The 20,240-nt window shown below is 39.7% G+C and overlaps 3 protein-coding genes across 8 annotated transcripts in view; 1 reads left to right on the forward strand and 2 right to left on the reverse strand.

Annotated features, from left to right (window-relative positions):
- Nucleotides 1–20,240, reverse strand: part of LOC108107986 — a 60,967-nt gene that overhangs the window by 33,069 nt on the left and 7,658 nt on the right. For all 6 annotated transcript variants that reach the window (XM_017215833.2, XM_041817924.1, XM_017215830.2 and 3 more), the window contains 7 exons: nucleotides 13,917–14,488; nucleotides 13,156–13,429; nucleotides 11,522–11,741; nucleotides 10,189–10,324; nucleotides 8,152–8,436; nucleotides 2,495–3,025; nucleotides 2,185–2,381 (listed from right to left, as the gene is read on the reverse strand). In XM_017215833.2, coding sequence (XP_017071322.1) covers nucleotides 2,185–2,381; nucleotides 2,495–3,025; nucleotides 8,152–8,436; nucleotides 10,189–10,324; nucleotides 11,522–11,741; nucleotides 13,156–13,429; nucleotides 13,917–14,445 — 2,172 coding nt within the window. In that variant the 5' untranslated portion in view covers nucleotides 14,446–14,488. The remainder of the gene's footprint in view (nucleotides 1–2,184; nucleotides 2,382–2,494; nucleotides 3,026–8,151; nucleotides 8,437–10,188; nucleotides 10,325–11,521; nucleotides 11,742–13,155; nucleotides 13,430–13,916; nucleotides 14,489–20,240) is intronic.
- Nucleotides 3,948–5,423, reverse strand: LOC108107989. The gene is made up of 2 exons (XM_017215838.1): nucleotides 4,751–5,423; nucleotides 3,948–4,697 (listed from the first exon to the last, which is right to left on the reverse strand). Exons 1-2 carry the CDS (start codon nucleotides 5,294–5,296, stop codon nucleotides 4,089–4,091), a joined length of 1,155 nt encoding a protein of 384 aa, XP_017071327.1. The 5' UTR covers nucleotides 5,297–5,423; the 3' UTR covers nucleotides 3,948–4,088.
- On the forward strand, nucleotides 16,388–16,783 carry LOC108107991. The gene has a single exon (XM_017215840.1). It carries the CDS (start codon nucleotides 16,394–16,396, stop codon nucleotides 16,658–16,660), a length of 267 nt encoding a protein of 88 aa, XP_017071329.1. The 5' UTR covers nucleotides 16,388–16,393; the 3' UTR covers nucleotides 16,661–16,783.

Below are 20,240 nucleotides of genomic sequence, written 5' to 3' on the forward strand. Positions count from 1 at the left end.
TGCTGGCAATTTATTAGTTTGTTGAGCTGCATACGCAGCACGCAGGTGGCAATTTTGTGGCCTACGCCGGGGTAAATAGTAAATAAATAAAAGCTCGTAACTGATGCGTTTTTGAAGCTGGCCAAATGCAGATAGGATATCGTGCAAACATAAAGCTGCGGTCATTATAATAGCTTTAAATGGTTGAATTTTTGAAATAAGTCATGATATTAATTGTAATAATGATCGAGTTTTATCTGTTGAATGATTACAAATCCTACAATAGATTAAGGGAAATAAAACGTTAAGATTTGTAGAATAAAACCCAGAGCTATTAGTTTAACCCCAACTGTTTGCACGCCCGAATTGACAGGCAGCATTTGAATTATTCGGCATAGAAAAAATATAAACAGAGTCATATTATAAAACCTGACACAATCAATTTAGTATTAATTTGGGTGCGCATAAATCGTCAAATGGCAAATGGTAAATGGCAAATAAGCCGTAGAGTCAGTCGATGCAAAATTGAATGGCTTGCGGCATAAATATTCATTGGCATTACAACTGCAATTTTATTGCAATGCCAATAAGTCAGAGTCTCTCTGCAGTGACATTTTGGGGTTTATTTTTGGGAAGGGGGCATGTGCGACTTGCAATCAAAAGGAACAAAATCAACAATAAAATGCAAATAAATACGCCCGGTCACACACACATGAATATTCTCTTTGGTACATATTCTACGTACATTGCCGAAATGACAAGTAACCAAATAAACGTTCTTGGACAGGCCAAGACAAGGTTTGTTTGTCTGTTTGTTTGTTTAAATACTGATAAATGCTACTGACATCCATATAAACATCAACTTGCAGGATGGTCAATGTGTGTGTGGGCGGTTGGTATTAAATGGGTTTTTTTGGGAATATAGCTTTGTTACCCGACTGGCATTTAACTGTTGAATTGTTTTTTGTGATCGATTACAAGGCACTCTTATGCCGGACCTCAATCTGCTTGGCCCAGTATATCTCTGCTTGTCTGGTTATAAATTGACATTTCATGGAAACATTTAACTTGCTTTCAATTGTTATGAGACTGCCATTAAATAAATCTATAAAAATTGTTATATCAAATAAATGGCAGGCCACTTGAATGGATAAGAAAAGAAAAATAAGCCAAGGACAATCTAGGATATTCTGGTTAATATCTTTTTAACGAGTTTCTCTTTTTTGTATTATTTGTATATCCTTAAAAATATTTCTTTGTAGTATTTTTACTGAGAAATAAGAGAGTATATATTTTATATTGTTTTAGATTTAATTTTCCAAAAGGTTTTCTTCATTTAACGAATTTGTAGCTCCTAAAACTACCAAATTTTTGTGAAATAAAATTGATGAAGCAATAAGCTGACACCATATCTTTTAAGTCAAATAATGTCAGTTATTTCTGCCAGCAAAGGCTAATCGAAAATGCAGAAAAGAAAACACTGTCCTTGCAAGAGCACACAATCGCTTTGGGCTACCGAGGAAATGAATAATGCCAAACAATTACACAACACTGAGCTCATTTGACTTTTCATTGCATTAGCCGGAGTCGAGTTTCACTCAGCAGCGCTTAAATTTAATTGCATTTTCCGCATTTTCCCAATGCAATGGCAGTCCGTATTTTTGGGTACATTTTCGTTGGCCCCACAATGTATGCTACACTATATATACACTTATGGAGCTTGCCTTCGGATCCTGGAAAATGTGAATGGATGTGGGTGTTTTTGGCTATGGAACGCAAGCATTTGCAATGCAAGTTTCATACACAACCTACACAGAAACACACACACACAAACATGAACATTTGATTTGCATTTCATTTTCTCAGCCGCTGCCTCTGCCGACGTCTCCTTCACTCTGCTAAGTCGTCTTAAGCAGCACGTCTCTCAGTGGAAACGTCCAGCTGTTGTCTGTGTGTGCGTGCCTGTGGCTGTGTGTAATGCGTGTGTGCAGCTCAAAGGCTCAAGCAGATGTGTGTGTACTAAGTACACTGTGGAAAATAGGGAATACTTTTCATTTTTAATAGAGAAACTCTACGCTGATTTGGTAAACATTCTGCCTTGGAATTTCTATGCTAAGTAATGAAGGATTATTCCAAATAATAGCATTTTACCGCATTCCCTCTCTCAGTGCACATTTGAATGATTGCTTCAATGCTCACACTTACCTCCCAGAAGCCATTTCCGGCACTGGTCGTTACGTCACTGTAGGCCAGTACCGCGCCCGGCCGACTGCTGCGGAAATCGAATTTAATATTAAATTCTTCGGCGTGATTTATGGGCCACCAAATGTGTGATGTCGCAAAGGGATAGGTGATGGGTATGACATTCACTTCGTTCTCGAAGAACTCCGCCTCCAGCACGCCTGACCCAGAAATACAGAGAGCACAGGAAGAGGGGTGATATAGCCTCGTTAGAGAATGCCAAATATGTTACCAGCAAATCGCTACACTCGATATTAAATTGCACTCCACTCACCGTGATAGTGCACTTTGGGATTCCCCCGCTGCAGTTCGTACAGAATGGAGATGTCATTGTAATAGACATATTTCAGGCTGCCCACGAAATTGTTGTGGGAGGCCAGGCCCTTCTTCTTGTTCAGCTCTGGTCCTCCTCCGAAATAGATTTCTGGATCGAAGAGCAAGTTCCCACTGGCGGTGACTGGTAGTTCCAGTACCTTTTGCTGTTGATCTAGGATAATGCTAACCGTTCGCTGATCATGTAGAATCGTTAGGTTGTGCCAATATCCTCGAGTCAAGTCATCTGTAAGCACGGTGCTCATCACGTTGTCACCAAAGTCCATTTCCACATGAACTGATTGATTTTTAATGGAAGCCGCTATGTATTGATGCTTTAGAGACTCTCCACTCGCGTAGAACAAAGCTGAGTCATCGAAATTGGTTCGGAACATCAGACTTATACGCCTGGTGGAGGAGTGTACTCGATCCTTCCAGTCGTATATCCTGTAGGACACATAGCTGGCTCCTCGCAGTGTGATAATGGTGGCGGCTATAAGAAATGGAAAGGAGGTCTATGTTAGTATGATCTTAGCTATAGTTTCAGTCAGGATTTCATTCATTAATGTCAAGGACATATTACATCACAAAAATACAAATAATCACCCATCAAAAAACATTTTACAATATTAACCGGATAATCTGAATATTGTAATCCGGATATCAATAAAAATCAGAAAAAGTGTGTGCCAAACACCTGTTAACTCTTTTCAACCCAATAAAATAAGTCTGGCGTATTTAGCATATTTGTAAATTTCGCCATACAAATTATCAGCCACAGTTCTTGCAACTTCAACCTTTGTTTCCCTATTTTTGTATTTTAAATTCCCTTGCCACTTGTGCATTATCTGCCTGCTGCACACAGAACAAAAAGCAAAAAATGCAGAGAAAAAGCTTTACTGGGCCACAAAAATAGATTATATTGTTTGTTCTTTGGCGGCCTTTAGGCATTCGCCTGATGTTCGTCGTGGTCCTGTTTTTTCCTCTCCTGATCCTGATCCCGGGAACTTGTCCGTGGACCAAATGTGCAAATCGTGTAACGCGCAATTTTCAAGCATTTTTTTACGCTGCCTCTGGGTGTAGAGTGGGCAGTGGTTTGGGAATGATGGGTGGTTGGGTTGCCATGACAGCAGCAGCCTTTTGGCCGCTTATCTGACACTGTACACGAGGGCCACGCCCATAAGATAACACATTACAGCCCATACACTTTCATACAGCAGCACACTGAGATTTTTCTTTATTTAATTTTTCTAGATTTTTACTTTTATTTTCTTGAATTTTAGTGGTAAAAAGCATAAAAGATAAAAATTGTATGGGATTATTGGGTTCGATATTAAATGGAGATCCAAAAATTTCCATTTAGGTATTTAATAAAAATTTAAAATTTTTTCCAGTGCCCACAGCCCATGCAGATACCCGTTTACTTAATAATTTTATTTCCATTTTTTTGAAGAAAAAAACATTCTCACTGCAATAGTGTCTACAATTTTCCAACTCTTTCTGGTCTTATGTTAATGCAGGTGCATAATGAGGCGGACGATGTATGTGGACTCCCATTAGAGCAGGCCACATCGTGTCATAATCACAGTTTTCTTGGTCTTGCCATTTTTAGTGCCAAATTCGTGGCAGTTCTGAAGCACCCGAAGGCCACCACAAACGCGTCCAAAGATGACCCGTTGCCATGGTACCACCGAAGGCTTAAAGCTTATGGTGTAGCTGAGTAGACCCTGGGGAAAGTGGCGACGATAGTCCCAGGGATACGAAATCATCCCAATCATCTTGCTGGGATCCAGAAAGGAGTGCTTTACACTGTGGTGATTACGCAAAGGATCGTTGGCCGGAACAATTTCTCCTTCCATCCAGAGATTGGAGAATATTCTGACAAAACGATGACATCTTGTATCGTTGTGGGTGGCCATCCTGACAAATTCCAGCACCACCTCCGGACTGAGTTCTGTGTAGAGTTGCAGAAGTAATCTTCCCAAAAACTGGTTATTTTCCTGAACTGCCAAATCGTAATAAATGATGGGACGGAGCAGGACATGGGCAGTACGTTTCCCCAATCTCGGGGATGGCATATAAGGCAAGAAGGAGGACACTGTTTGCTCAGAGGCCTTCTGCTCAAGGGGCTTGACAGGTGCCACCCAAGGATTGTGCGAGTCCACCTTTGGGCTAAGTGGTTAGATTTCAGATTTGATTTAACCTAATAATTACCAACCTTTGACTTAACCTTCGATAGACGACAACCAAGTTGCCTGTTCTCTTGACTTAATCGGCCTGCCAGTTCACGGATCTTGACCCGATTCGGCTGAAGGGCAGGGAAATTGCGATTAAAGCTATCAACGCAGCCCTTCAGTCGATTAGTATGATTGATCCGTCCAAGGAGATCGAAGTTTTTACGAAAGATATCCTGTTTAAGATGGAATTCATAAGACACCTGGCTACGATTGAGGAGGAGTGGCTTAAATCCAAGGGAATCCCCTGTGGACTTGATAGTCTTAAGGCGTCTATGGTCTATTTGCGATTGTCTCATCTCTATCATGCTCTTGTAGGTTACTGGATTCAAGTCCGCCTCCTTGCCCGCCGATCGCATTATCTTCCGAAATTCCGCATAGGTGGGAACTTTGTTCTTCAGTAACTTTTGCCGAGCTTCTTTGTTTTTCATCACCAATTCAGTGGCCACTTCCTGAGCCCTCAATTGGGTGGATCTACTGGTTGGGGTTTTTACAAAAAACTCCGAGAAGGTTAATTTGCGATGACTCATTTTGGTATTAGAGGGATTACTGTAAAGTGTATATATAGTTTCCGCTCAAGATTAACTTGCGAATTTGTGGACTCAAGCAATTTGTGGGTGATGTGTTTGTGTTTGTGTTTGGGTTAAACAAAGTGAAACACAGACACCAAACTGCTTGGGTATGTAGAGTATTATTAATGAAAAGCCAACTAAGTTGGTGTAAATATGAAATCATTAGTAGAAATGACATAATGAGATATTTATAGATCGAAATTTTGACCAGATAAAACATGAATAAATTGAATTTTAAAATGAAATAAAAGCTTATCAAAGATGCCATAAATTATTTATTAAAGTCAAAGCTCTAATTAAAGGTGTGACATTATCATTTGGACAAATCCGACCGCAGTTTGCTATTTCTATTTTTTGAACCACAACATAAAGGGAAAATTAGTCACAGAATTAACACATTTTTTTTTAAGTTTTAAGGAATTTAATAATATTACACTACCAAACTGGCATATGTAATAATTAAAGTTTAGTAATTTTTAAACTGCCATTTTTAAACTGCTCCTCTAGCACTTTTAGTTTGAAAAAGTGCGGAAAAATTCATCTCTGCGTAGTGCATCATGAATGCCAGTTGAGCTGACAACTGTCGGCCAAAAGTCCAGAGATGAACTAAGCCCGGAGTCATCATATCGGACATCACAGGACATGCTCCTGCCCGCCCTCAATCTGTCCTGTTTGCTGGCATTTCAATTCGCTTATGCCGGAAGAAGGCGAAAAATCTTGTAGTCTCTTTCAGAAATGTTGATGCCCGGGTTTTTCGGGGGTGGCTAATGATTTCCCTCAGCTGAACGCATTTCGTTGACACTTTTAGTATGGAAAATTGTAAAATCGGTATGGAGGGCTTCAAAGAGGAGGGAGGGGTTGCGGAGCTGTGTTCAGGGTGAACTGCACATGAACAGGCTCGTCCTTGTACTGGCAGTTGTCATTTTAGTTATTGCATTACAAAAGCGTCTGCGTTTGATTATGCCTCGTTTCCCTTGTACCCTGTACGAATTTTCAACATTTTTATGCACCGAGGGAAAGAAGTGTCACGAAAAAAGTGTGGAGTGTATTTTTTAAAGCTTTGAACTATTTTTAAGGTCGTTTTTTATAGGTCCTTAAAATACATCCAAGCTAGAATATGTACACCCCTATATACTTTAATTTTTCCTAATTTATTAACCTTATTTTCTCCCCCTGCAGTATAGCTCTACCGCTCACTGTGTGCGAGGTTTTAATGGCCTGACACTGTTTCCGTTCCAGGAGCAGTTCAACATGCAACCGGCAAGGCAGCGGGTGGTGGGCGTATGGGTGAGGTACATCTGTGTAATTTGCTTGCACTTGCCGGCGCTCGTTACGTAATTGTGATCAGTTGCAGCAGCGGCAACAGCGGCAGGCGCTGTAAATGCTTGACAAACTCGCACGTCACGGCGGTCGCTCGTTGTCCTTGACAGACGCCATTTAGACAGATAGAGAGGGGAAATTCGCAGATAGAGGGCACGCGGCCATTTTCAAAATGGCCAACGCTGTCATGGCTAACGGCAAACCGTTAGCGTTCTCTTTCTCTTCTTTTTTGTTCATTTTGCAATTTTCAGCTGTCCATTGCATCAATACTCCACCTCACTTTCCCCAAAAAAACACACACATTTCCTCTCCTGGACTCCGCTTAATTCCAGTGACGCCACCCGCGAAGTCAGGATTTTATTTTGGATTTTTCCTTTTTCTATGGCTGGCATGTGTTGGTCATCATTTGCATGCAAATTTTTAGCAAACATTTGAAATGCAGCGGGGGCTAAATCTGAAGAATGCATGTTGAGATGCCCTAACTAGAGTTTAGGTTTGGCTAAGGTAACTTGATTTCATGAACGTTAAGGAGATTATGTAGAAAAGATTAAAGATTAAAAGATTTTTAATGATTTTATTAAGATTTTTAAGTATGAAAATCAAATATTTTTTTCATCCCTTTCCCTTGATATTTAAATTTGCTTTTGGGATATTTTAATATTTAAAATGTTATGTTTTATAAATGAATTAAATGTAAGCCTCTTAAATAATATGTGTACTAACAGTCAATTTAAAATGCAAATCTCTTTTAATCAGTACCTTTAATCATATCAAGTAAGGGTAAATCCAATTCCCCATAGGTAACTAAACCCCAACTCCCATTTTCGTGCTGATATCCGAAGTTAGTGCTTGGAAAGACCCCTGAAAATTGTGCAATGTCAAAAAACATAAACGAGCTGCTCAATTTTTAATAGGCTTGCCTATATAATGGCCTCGCGTGACTTAATTGAGATTATGGCGGCCTGGAATTGGCTTTATGTCATTAACTAAATGTCGGATGTTGCTGAAGGGGAAGGGAAGGATAGCAACGCTGGTCAATGGGGGGTGTACGTATATATTTTGAGCTTAACAAACTAATTTTGCGCACATTTTGCCTGGTGTGGCCCGAACTGGCCGGCAGTCAAAAAGTCAAACACTATTTTGCATAATTTATGGTCAGGTCATTAGCGTGTTTAAAACTGTAGCGACCAAAAAGGGGAGGGCATTGCCAGTGGCTAACCGCTAGCAAACAAACATAGTTTATAATTAAAACAAAATGGCGCCCCTAGGGCCATGTCCAGATACAGAGATATATATTGGGATTTGGACAGAGTTAGATGGATGTGAACGGCACTTGAAAAAAGTTTTGACAACTTTTGGGTAAATAATAAGTAAAAAAAAAGGAAAGATAGTTTATCATACCATTTCTTGATATAGCAACTGAACGAAAATGAATAATCAATAATTCGTTTTTACTCATTTTTTAATATTTAAAATACTTCTTTAGTACTCACTGTAAATGTCGCAGTGCTCGCCCTCATAGTGGGTGCCAAAGCAGTCGCATGAGATGCCACCGTAGTGGTTGATGCAACGCGATCCTACGAAGCAGAGATTGTGCCTGGATTCGCACATGTCCGAGCATCCTTCGTTGACGTTCTCGTGCTTGGTGGCCACCAGAGGGGCAATGGGCAGGAGGTCAGAGGCAGCCTTGCCAGAGCTCAGAACCACATTGCGGATGCAGCCCACAAAGGACTCTGTAATGTATTTCACGCCGTGCAGCTTCTCCTCCGAGGAAAGGCCTGCAAAATTGCACAAAGGGGGGGATAGAGAGAAGGTGGATTGGTCAGTTGTTTGGTCTTGGCTGGGAAACCACAGATTAATTAACATGCTGAATATTTGGAAATGGATTTTGGCTATATCTGTGTGGGCTTTAGTGGGCGGAGTGACCATGTCGGGCGGCCATAACATAATTTCGTTGTTTACAGTTGAAAGTTTTGATGGCATTTTTGGCCGCTGCTGTTGCTACAGATTTAAATATTGCTTAATTAAAAAAGTTGTCTCCTCTCAGTTTTTGGTTCAGCAAAGAACGGGCTAAATAAATACGAGCAGAGAAGGAAGGAGATGTTACCAGATTATTTATGTCCATGAAAGAGCTTTAGTTGCATTTTTCAAATAAAACAAATATTAATTATAATGAATATTCGCAACTGTCAAAATATTTGTATTTCGATATAAAGCTTTTTATTTCTTAGATTAATTTTAATTTAATATAATGGTTTTTTGGCACTTTTTCTTATTTAATTTACCACATATTTGTTATTAGCCAAACATTTAACAATGACAGCTTTTTTTTCATAAATATTACAAAATAACTTATGGTTTTTTATTAAGCAATTTCTGAAATTGAAACTAGCATGTGAAAAATGACTTATTTACTTATTGACTATTCACTGTCAGTGTTCCATAAAATGCTTTTAAAGTTTATTGATTGCGTGCTTTCCATTTCATTTTCACATTTCACTTTTGCCCATCAATTGTGGGTCAGTCTCCTGGGTTTTCCTTGAAATGCAACCACAACAAAATCATTTTTCCAGGGCGGAAAAAAAGTTGTAATGCAACCTATACAGATTCTATATGTTCTAGCTTCGTTCAAATCAAAAGGACGCTCGGCGGGAGATGGCTTTGAAAAACTAGACCAACATCATCAGAGTGCAATCAATGGGCCATTCTGTCGGCCTGCTTACAAAAACCCCTTTTTCCATGGCCTCTGGTGCTCGCAACGTGAAATAATTAAATTTTCAAATAACGCAGGAAAGCAGCTTTCAAAGTCATACATATGAACACTTACAAAGCCTCGATTCAATGGAAAATGAGCAGCAAGTTCAGTTGAGGTTTGTTCACTCGACTTTTTGAGCTCTTTCACTTGAAGAAAAGTTTAAAGTTTCTAAAGCCTTTGTGATTCTAATTTCGTATCAATATATTTGTAATTAAATAATAAGGAAGTATTGATCTGGAAAACTAGTGGAGACTTAAAATCTCCATTAGAGTGTTAAAAAGTATGCAGTGATACCCTTAGCTATTAGCTTTTTCTACCTATTTAACTATCCATTTTCCTTAGTACCATTTGTCTCGACTAAATGTATGTAACAACCTTGTATATATTGATTTTATGAAGTTAATTTCCAGATTTTTTCTGTGCATGATGTGGGTGTGTGTGTGTGCGTCGCCACCGCCAAACTGCAAATTCGATTTTCAATTTTCAGTTGCACATTTTTCGATTTTTCGCCAGTAGCACTCCTGTATGCTATTCTATTCCGTATATGTATATACCTATATACGCATACTAAACTTTCTATGTTCCACGTTGATGCGATGGTTTATGTGCGAATTTCGCGTACGAAAATCATTGCATATATTCGGGCGTTGCCTTTAATATGATTGATTGTGGGGCTTTGGCGTGGGAGTGGAATGGAGTGCTAGAGTGCAGATGCATGTGGATTTTCGTATGGAGAGAATGGGGCAACACATACACAATTGATTTGGGCACTCACCTCCGACCAGGACCACCGATGGCAGATTCGTGGAGACGCCGTAGTTGTACTCGTGATTCAGTCCTTTCAGATAGACCTCCTCCTGACTATTGTCGACGCGTGCAATTAATCTTGCGCCATGGACATCGATGCGCACCTGTGCAAAACAGACAGCGAGGGATCGGTTAGGAGCGTAAAACCAATAAACCAGCTAGCTTTCAAGGGAGGTATAGGTTTGGGAAAGGGGCGTGGCATTCATACACAGACAAATGATAAAAATTTATGAATTTATGCGTTTTGGCCCAGAGTTGAAGTTGCAAGTTTTTGCAAGCGGCAAGCGATAAATTGTTGTTGCTACCGCTTTTGTTGCTATTGCTGCCGCTGCTGCTGTTGCTGCTGCTGCAACAGCATGGCTAAAAATCTACGAAAATGAATTGCAACTGCTGTGCGCACAAACTCATAGCTGGGATCAGCTGAAATTCATTAGGAATTTGCGTGTTATTTATGAGTGCCAGTATGTGTCTGCACGTGTGTATGTGTGCACTGGGAAAAAGCTAAAGGGAATTTTACAAATTATTCCTTTCTGCGATGGAAATCAATTTAAATAGCTTTAAATGGAAAATATGATTAAAATTTGAATAAACAATATGGTTTTTTAGTTAAATTCAAATGTTTACCTTCATTAGACCTACAAAATACGAATGAAATGATAACCAAATTGAATGATTTCCTTTTTCCACGTGCACTTTGGCCATTTTCTGTATGAGGGTGTGATTAGTAGAGGATTTGCTTGTTTTAAATATGAAAGTATGAACTAAACTGGGCTGCTGCTAGTACTTTTTCGGTTGCTCCTGGCAGTGTTATTGATGATGATGATGCTGACGATGCTTGAGGAATTGCGGTTAGCTACATGCGTGGAAAAGGTGTAGTAGTAGGAACAGCAGTAGCAGCAACATAGCAACATGCAACAACCGGACCGGACCCGATGTCCGAGGTGAGTTAACAAAGTTGAACGCACATAAATCAACTTGCTCGCTTTGTTATAAAAGTTTGATAAAGCGTTTTGCACACATGCACCGGCAGCACACATTCCGCATTGCAATCTTGCTAATTGCTTGCTGAACGCATGGCCATGCTAATGTTGGCCAAAACGCCAGATGTTAACCGACTACCCAATTACCCTGGGTAGTTGGCAAGCTGGCAAGGACCCTGAATGAGTTAAGTCCACCGGAAGTCTGATAGCCCCGCAGGATTACTGCATTCGACCGGGTTTTCTTCTTTTGAGGACTCCTGCCAGACTTGACCCCGTTTTTCGGGGAAACATCCACATCCACATTCAAACATACACACTCACCATCACACTGTGCCATTCATCTCGATTTAGACTCTCGCCCACTGTGACACTCGTTGAATGCTTGCCAAAGACATGGACCACCTTCAGCTGGCCCTTCTCCACAATCACATAGAGTGCATAGGGGTCCAAAATAATGCGATCCGGATTCTTAACGTTGTGATAGACGAGCAGGCCGTGCGGCAGTCGGGTGCGGAATTGAAATGAAATCTCACGGCAAAGTCTGCAAAGACAGAAAGACGTAGAGCGGTTAGTGCATTAGCATTAGTGTTGCAAATGTGTGCTCAAAAAAGTAGCTCAATTTGGCATTTGTAGGGCTTTGGCTCATTTAAAGTGGTTTTTGTCTTCTCATTATAGGATTTATAAGCGATATAATGGTATTTTTTTAGATCTTATCTCTTTCCTGCTTTTAAATATTCGTTTATAATGGAAGTGAAATACAAGAAACACTTGAGCTTCGAAATCCTTTATAAAAGCATCAAAAAGTATAAGAAGAGCCCTAAATTTTGGCCATAAAATAGCCAAGTTGGCCACACTCATTAGCATATATGTGAAGAGCGTTGTGCTTGGCTGACAGAGTTTTAAATTTATTTGTTCTTTGCTCTTGACTGCTGTTGCCATTGCTGTTGTTTGTCCAGCTCCTGCTCCTGCTACTGCTCCTGCTGTCGGCAGCCACATGAGTTACAATTAAAACTACAGCACAAATTGCCAAGTTGGCCAAGTACGTAAAAGCCACTGACCAGCGGCAGCAACGATAACAAGTAGAACTTCTATTTGGCAAAGTTATGTTTAATTTTATTTGCCTGACTGTCTACATGTTTGCCCAACATCTGCACATATACTGTTCGGCATTTAAATAATATTTTTTTATCTTAATTTAATATGCAAATGTCAAATGTTTCTTGGCAAATTGAATTTTAAATTTAACAAGCCCCAGAAAGATCTTGGCCAGAAGTCGTTTTGGACCATTTAGATGTCACAACATGAGCCGAAAGGTTTTTGGCAATTGAGCAGAAAATTAACTTTTGACCTGGTTTTCGAGATGCTTTTTTGTTTCTGCCTTTCCAGCTTCTCTCTTTTGATTGTTTTGTGTAAGCTACCGATAAGATTGCAGTCCCCCAAGAAAATTGTTGAGAGAAAATCAATTTTCAAACTGTAAAGGCAACGTCAGTTTGGCTAATTGCTCTTGCACGCAGCACTCACCATTAACACCCCATGGTAACGAGTTATCCTATAAAAAGCTTAAGTATTTTTTTAGACATAGTTTCATAGGTTTTTTCACTTTTATTACCGCTCAATCAAATGCCAGATTTAATTGTTTTCTATGTCGAAATTTCAAAGAAGATTGGGGTACATGAAAAGCATTTTAGGGTCTTGACTTTGGGCATGCCTTTTAAAAGATTTCAAGTTTAGATAGAAATACCATTAGTATCTTAGTATAAAATTCATTAAATTGAATGCATGAACCAAAACATTCCCTTAACCTTTCTGGGGTTAAACGAATCAAGCCAAAAGGCCAACAATCCGCTAAATGACGCGACCGTTGCAGATTGGCGAGCTGAAGTGGCATGCAAAGGACCCGAGCCTGCCACCTGCCAGGTGGTCAGTGGACCCCGCAGCACTCCCAGTCCACTCACCTTAATTGAAATGTCTGTATGATGTCGCCGTCCATTTGGATGAACGTGTTGTTCTTGGCGAAAATGAAAGTTTTGCCTTGGCCCGTCTCCGCGAAAGTCAGCTCGGGGCCGCGCTGTTCGATGGGCACGGGCGTAGTCCCGTCTCCGCCCTCAGCTCCGCCCATTCCGTCCGGTGCTTGTGCCGGACTTTGGGTGTACGGTGAACCAAGAAGCATGGAACTCTCCGTGGTGCTGGGTTCACGGGTGGTAGATTGCAGAAAAGGTGGCAGAGTGTCTGCAAAAGATGGGATGTCAATTGGGATTATGATTGGGTCGCTAGAGGTACGAAAATTAATCAGCGAAAATGTCTAAATAGCATTATAATTATGATTTTAGTATTTACGTAACACATTTTATTATGTTTTGGTTAAAGGCAACAATGTTCAGTGGAAATAATGACATTAAATTTATGGCGCTTCACTTCTTAGAGCCTTAGTAATGGTTCTAACTTATGTTTAGTTTAATATTTTTGTATGTGATGTGTTTAATTACAATTTAGCTTATTGAGGAATTTAAATTATTTATTCTCTAATTGCATATTTGTCAGGATTAATTATAGATATTAACTTTTAGACGGGATAGTTGAAGGGTAACCAGAATTTCCAGTGATAATAAATCACTTGTAAAATTGCAAAAAAGTGCTTTGAAAATATATTTCTAAATCAGATTAGTAAATATTTATCTAAAAAATATATTTAACAGATTTCATTAACTATTCTTACGTGGTCCGCCGATGCAGTGGAACAGGCACTCCGCCTCGGTGCCAAAGCGGTTCTGCGGATTTCCTTCACAACCGCCCCAAATGAAGTTGGTGCACTCGTTGGTGGTTGGCTCGTAGCGCCACTTGTAGATGTACTGCTTGCAGGGACCCGGATCCCCGGGACCTGCACACTTTTCATACTGGTTGCTCTTTTGCCCTTGGATCATAACAGAGTTGTTGCCGCTGCCGCTGACACCGCTGTTGCTGCCACTGCCTCCGGCACCGCTGCTGCCACCCGCTGGCAAGCCGCCTAAAGAGGTACCGCCCCCTGAATCTTGTACTGCCTGCCCGCCGGGATTACTGCCGGCCAATCCGCCGCCTCCGCTCAGGCTTATATTGCTGCTCCCTAGATTGCTGGGATTTCCTGCAACGAGGATTGGCGAAATCCCACCACCGGCAACCGCTGCATCCGTTGCGGTCATGTTTGGCAGGCTGAGAGCTGAGGCGGTGCAAATGAGGGGCAGAACTGCCAGGATATAAGGGAATGCCATTTCGAGGACGGAGGTCAGGCAATGGCTTAGTTTTCCTTGTGAACTGGAAAGAAGAAGAAAAGAAAATATGTTTAGAAAATTATGATTTTCCTTAAGCTTAAATTCTTAAAAATAAAGAAATATATATAGAGTCCCTATAAACCACTTTTATTCTCCTATAAAACTTCTTAAGATACCGAAATCCCTTTTTCTGTAGACAAGATTTAGTGGCTCTATCCTATTTTGGGACATTTTTCCCGCCCCCATCCTCACTTTTGTTCATTAGATTTCCTTGTAATTGCACAATAAATTTACCAAGGCAATTTACTTGCATGTCACAAGAGCTGTGAGCAGATCTGAACAGAGACATCAGAGCTTATGATTCCGGCTGCTAAAGAAGTTTACTATTGTCATGTGCGGCACTAAAATCCCATTTACATCATCGTGCTCATCATCATCAGTCAATGTCTCTGTTCCGCAGAGGCGACGATGCTGCATTTCTTGATGCCATTTAGCGAAGAGGAAAACGAACCAAGTTTTCTGCTTTCACTTCCGCCGGAAATGTGACACACACATAGATAACAACCTATATATAAGACACTAGCTAGAAGAAGACGCATGAGCTTGGGTTGATTTACAAGTAGCTTAGCACCATCAAGCGAAAAAAGTGTCAAAAATTTCAAAATAATGATGCGCACAGTTTACACTAAATGGTGAAGGAGAGATATAGAAGTGAGCGGAAACTAAAAAGGAAATAGGAAATTAAGTTTTTCATACACATCCCCCGCTACTGCCCCAGAAAAACTTTGAGAGCTTCCCATGGCTCAGATTATGGTTTATACCGAAAGTTGGCTCAGCTTCTCACACAGGAGGCACTTCTCCTTCTCGTTTTTTGTCTGCCATTTCCGTTCATAAGCAATTTTTAATTGTGGCTTTTGTTGCCCGAGCAGCATGAAAAATGAACGCAGGGTCGAGCTGCCGGACAGAGTTCATGCGAATTAATAAACCTCAAAGTGTTGGTGTGGCATTAGACACGGGTCTGGGTCCGGATCGGGTTCCGGGTTCCGGGTTCGGGTCCGGGTCTTAGGCCGGGTCAGCACGGAGAAAAGAGTTTGAAAGTTAGGGAATCTTAGGGAAAAATCAAAAGACATTGGCTAAGTTCATTAAAACTTCAGAAATCAAATTTGTTTTTGTTGATTTTTACTCGTAGAAGTAATGATGATCCAATATTTATACATTTTTCTTTAATATATATAATATATTAACGTAACAAAGTGCTGAAATAATTTATATTTCAAATTTAATTAACGCTTTAAATGATAATAATTTAATATCATTAATATCGCATTCCATTCATCATACTGTATAGAATTTTCCCACAGTGAAGCCGAATGCTGGCAAAAATTATTGATGCACATGCCGGGCTGTCCAGGACGTGCGTGCCATCCTGTCCCGTTGAGTGGGTCCAGAGGGTGGACCATCCTTTTAGATGGATGGCCCAAAAATTGCATTGGATGAAGCTGCATGACCAAGAAGTTTGCTGGATTTGTCTCTGTACCACCCCGCATATTTCGTCCACTTCTTCAAAAAACCCATTTTCCTTTCATGGGTTCAGGCCAGCGCAAAAGTTTGCCTAACTTGGCCTGGTGGGATCCGCAAGGCCATATGCGAAGGATTTTGGCCTAAAGTGCATTAATGTACCAGCACGCCGAAAAAGAGGGAATGGAAAGGAAAGAAAACTTGGACCGATAAAACATCTGTTACCTGCGTGGTTGCTCAGGCGGCTTGGGACCTAAGTCCGGCACTCAGGTACAACGGCACCCCAAAGGATTGGCCGCGGAAAATCAGAAAACCCGCAGGACAGGCAAAAAACAGATAAACAAGACCAGGCATGCTTGCAACAGGGGGAGGTCCTTTAAAAACCCAGCTAACCTCAAGCCTGGCAATCATTCGACAGTAAGCCGCCAGCATGGAAGCATCAGTCGCCTACGCTTTATTTTTGCATCGCCAGGAGCTGCAGCGTCGTCAGTTGCTCTACGTCCAAGTCTCCAAAACAAAGATCCAACTTACCAAGGAGCTGATAGCCGAGCAAAAGCAACGCCTCTCCACGTGTTCACCAGAAGATCTGCAGATCCTAAGCAGAGAGACCCAGTTCAAGCGGCAACTTCAGCAGAAACTTAAGCACCGGAACAAGCAACTAAAAGCCATTGCCAAGCATCAGGAGAGGAGAGGTTGAGTGAAAAAGGATATTAAGACTTCCCTCAGGCTTTAATTAGTTTTAGCTTAGCATTAGCAAATGATGTGTGCCTTTCCGTCGTCTAGTTTAGTTTTAGCTCAAAGAAATAAAATTTCCTATGCAAATCCAGCGAAGTTGTTTTCTCAGATACTCTTTTTCTAGCGGGTAGGTATGTTAAGGCTATGGTTTTCAAGTAAATCCAAGTTTATGAGAAAATTTGTTATCTTAGATTTTCACCTCAACATAATACTGTCTATGCCAATAACTTAGCCAATAATGGTCGGAATGTGGAATGTAATACCTCGTTGAGCTTGTATTTTAATCTATATTCAAAATATTCAAGTAGCACTGAAATCTAGAACAAAAAATATTTTATCAATTTTTCGAAAAAATGATGATGGTACCCCTTATAAAAAATTCAAAATTTGAGAAAAAATAAACTTTTGATAATCATCATCTTAGTGATACAGAAAGTTTGTTTTGGTCGTTAGCTTCATAAAACAGTCTTCCTTTTTGTTGTGCCTCTTAAATTGACGAAGTTATAAGCATAACACTGGGGGAAAATATCGAGAATTTTATTAAAAAACCATAATTTTGATTTGCCGCCTAAAATATCAGTATTTTCTTTACTACACCGCCAAGGATCATCGTATCATGGAATGTTATATCTCGTTGAGTTCGTATTTAAATTCCCCGTCGAACTGTGTACCACACTCAAAAAGTGAGTTTTTTCAGATTTTTCGTAAAATTTTATGATGTTACCCCTTTCCAAAAATACAAAAATCGCTCTGTCCCGATTTGTGTCTCAAAATATCAGTATTTTCCTCATTACAAAGCCAAATATGATCGTATCATGGAATGTCTCGTTGAGTTCGTTTTTAAATTCCTCGTCGAACTGTGTACCACACTCAAAAAGTGAATTTTTTCAGATTTTTCGTAAAATCTTATCCTTTTCAAAAAACGCGAAAATCGGTCTGTCCCGATTTGTGTCTCAAAATATCGGTATTTTCTTCATTACAAAGCCAAAAATGGTCGAAATACGTAGTGTCATACTTCGTTGAGCTTGTCTTTTTATCTCTTTTCAAAATATTTAACTGTTATTAAAATGTGAAGAAAAAAATATTTTTACGATTTTTCGAAAAAAGGATGATGGTACGCCTTATAAAAATTGCAAAATTTGAGAAAATTTAATTTCTTGATAATCAGCATACAAATTACACAGAAGTTTGTACGGGTCGTTAGCTGCACAAAACAATCCTCATTATCGCTGTGCGTCTTATTTTGACAAAGTTATAAGCATAATGCTGGTAAAAAATATTGCAAATTTTACTCAAAAGTCATAATTTTGATTTTACGCTAATACGTTAGTAAATTTCCTTCAGCAACGTCAAATATGGTCCAAATATGGAATGTAATACCTCGTTGAGCTCGAAATTTAATGTACATTAAAATTGCATTGAAATCTGAATAAGTCAATTATTGTCCATTTTGATTTTTACCCCTAAACTTCAATGTTTTGTCCATAACAAAGCCAAAAATGATCCAAATACGGAATGTTATAACTCGTCCAGCTTGTATTTTAATTTCCAATGAACTAGCAATAAATTTAAAATTAATAAATGGATGATGGATATAAAAATCATAACAGAAGACATAAACAGAAGTTAGCAGTTGAATAAATTTCTGGTATAACTCAATATGATATTGTTTATCCAATCAAAAATTGAATCAACATTAATCTCATGACCTCTTCCTTTTTATTGGAAATTTAAGCCATTTATCAGCTCACCGATATCAAAAAACTCTCCGGCGAATTTCTTTAATTCAATCATTCACTATATCCTGCCACCACTCAACCATTTATTTAAGCCCTTGCAATTTTTTACTAACCCCATTAAGGGTATTCATTGATCGATGCATTTTCCGCGAAACTTTTCGCATTTTCCTCCCGCTCTCTTGGCCATTTTCTCCATGCTTTTTACCGTTTCCACAGCAAACGCAAAGCGATTTAAATTGAGCTCGCGTACGTTGCACGTAACAACAAAAACAATAATAATAACAACAAAGACAAACTAGTACAACAACTATGCAGGAACACAACAACAACCAAACTAAGTAATAACAGCAGCCTGAGGGAATCCCCTTCCTTGCACCTTCTTCAAACACCTCCCGCTAAATTACACGTTTTGTGTTCAACGTCGACGCCTCCTGCTCTATATAGCACATACACATATACATATATATTCAGCTATAGGGTGGTAAAAAAAAGAAGCAGAAGACAGCGGGAAAAGAAAGCGCACAAGGCTGGGCGTAAAAATGGGGGAGGGCAAATGAAAGCAAAGTGAAGTCAAATTAAATTAAATGACAGATGTCTGACATTTTGATAGTCGTGCGTGAGGCTCTATATTCCTTGGTGTGTATGTGAGTGTGTGTGCAGTATAAACACATGCAAATAGTGCACTGAAAAAAAAGGAACTGGAATTGGTTAGGGATTGCTAAAAACTTGATGATTAATAAACTTTTAGCAATATGTTTAAACTGGCGTAATAGTATAGTAATAAAAATGTTTTCCGATTTTTAAAGATTTATTTCCTCTTAGAATATATGAAATTTATTTGTTAGCTTCTATTAAAAAGGCTTGATTAATTATAAAAAAGTGATTTTTAATTTCTCCTGAAATAGTAACAAATGACTTAAACCTTTCCTCAGTGCTCAAACCTTTGTGTATGTAAATGTCAAGTGTCGCAAGGCAAAATGCACATGCACTTGCAGGGAGGTTTTGGAGGGGCTTTGAAGGGGAATACTCCTCGAAGAGTGTGAGGGGGTGAGTGAGTGTGTGTCTGATGGTGTTGCGAGCATGTCTTCCAAGTGTTGGTCGCGTAAGGGTAATGAATTAAAATAACTTGATTGCATGAAATTGAACGAATTGTTGCCCAAGGAACTCCGAACAGAAAATGAAAATGGGAAATGGCTTGGTGGGGTGAAGAGAAAGTCATGTTCTGGGCGAATGCAACTCGCGGAAATTGCACTCCTTGTGCATCTGTGTGTGTGTGTGTGAAAAATATTTACTGAAATTTGTATATTAAGTGACGACGACAATGGCAAAGACAACAACAATGGCCTTTGTCATTGTTGTTTTAGTCTTTGATGCTGTTAGCGTCACGGTCGCGTTCGCCAAGTGTGAAGTATATATCTTTCAGATACATATATATGTATATGTGTATACATATGTGTGTGTGTGTTCTACAATACAAGTCAGAATGCATGAATGAGCGCTGCTAACTGCGTGGGAGGATTGTGAACATTTTCAGGACCAAGGAGCAACGAGCAAAGGACAAGACAAAAGGACCCGCCGAGAGGAGGAAAGAAGGCGGAAGGTCGAGAAACGATGCGAATGCTGCAGGCATTTAGCCGTTGTGTTCTGCTTCACTAGATGCCGTTATGTGACTTGACTTTACAGTGGAAATCGGGTGGGAAAACTAGAGGCGTTTTTAAGGCAGATTAAAATATTAATTTGTAAGTTTTGGAACTATAAAGTTAAATTGAACTTTAAAATTAGTAAAATTTAAGTTCCAGATTC

The sequence above is a fragment of the Drosophila eugracilis genome, unplaced genomic scaffold (genome assembly GCF_018153835.1).
Source record: "Drosophila eugracilis isolate 14026-0451.02 unplaced genomic scaffold, ASM1815383v1 contig_2088, whole genome shotgun sequence".
Classification (NCBI taxonomy): Eukaryota; Metazoa; Arthropoda; class Insecta; order Diptera; family Drosophilidae; genus Drosophila; species Drosophila eugracilis.

Coding starts and splice junctions, on each gene's coding strand:
- LOC108107989 (XM_017215838.1), bottom strand. CDS start 5,296: ATGAGTCATCGCAAATTAACCTTCTCGGAGTTTTTTGTAAAAACCCCA. Junction 4,698..4,750: donor TATCGAAGGTTAAGTCAAAG/GTTGGTAATTAT, acceptor CTTAGCCCAAAG/GTGGACTCGCACAATCCTTG.
- LOC108107991 (XM_017215840.1), top strand. CDS start 16,394: ATGGAAGCATCAGTCGCCTACGCTTTATTTTTGCATCGCCAGGAGCTG.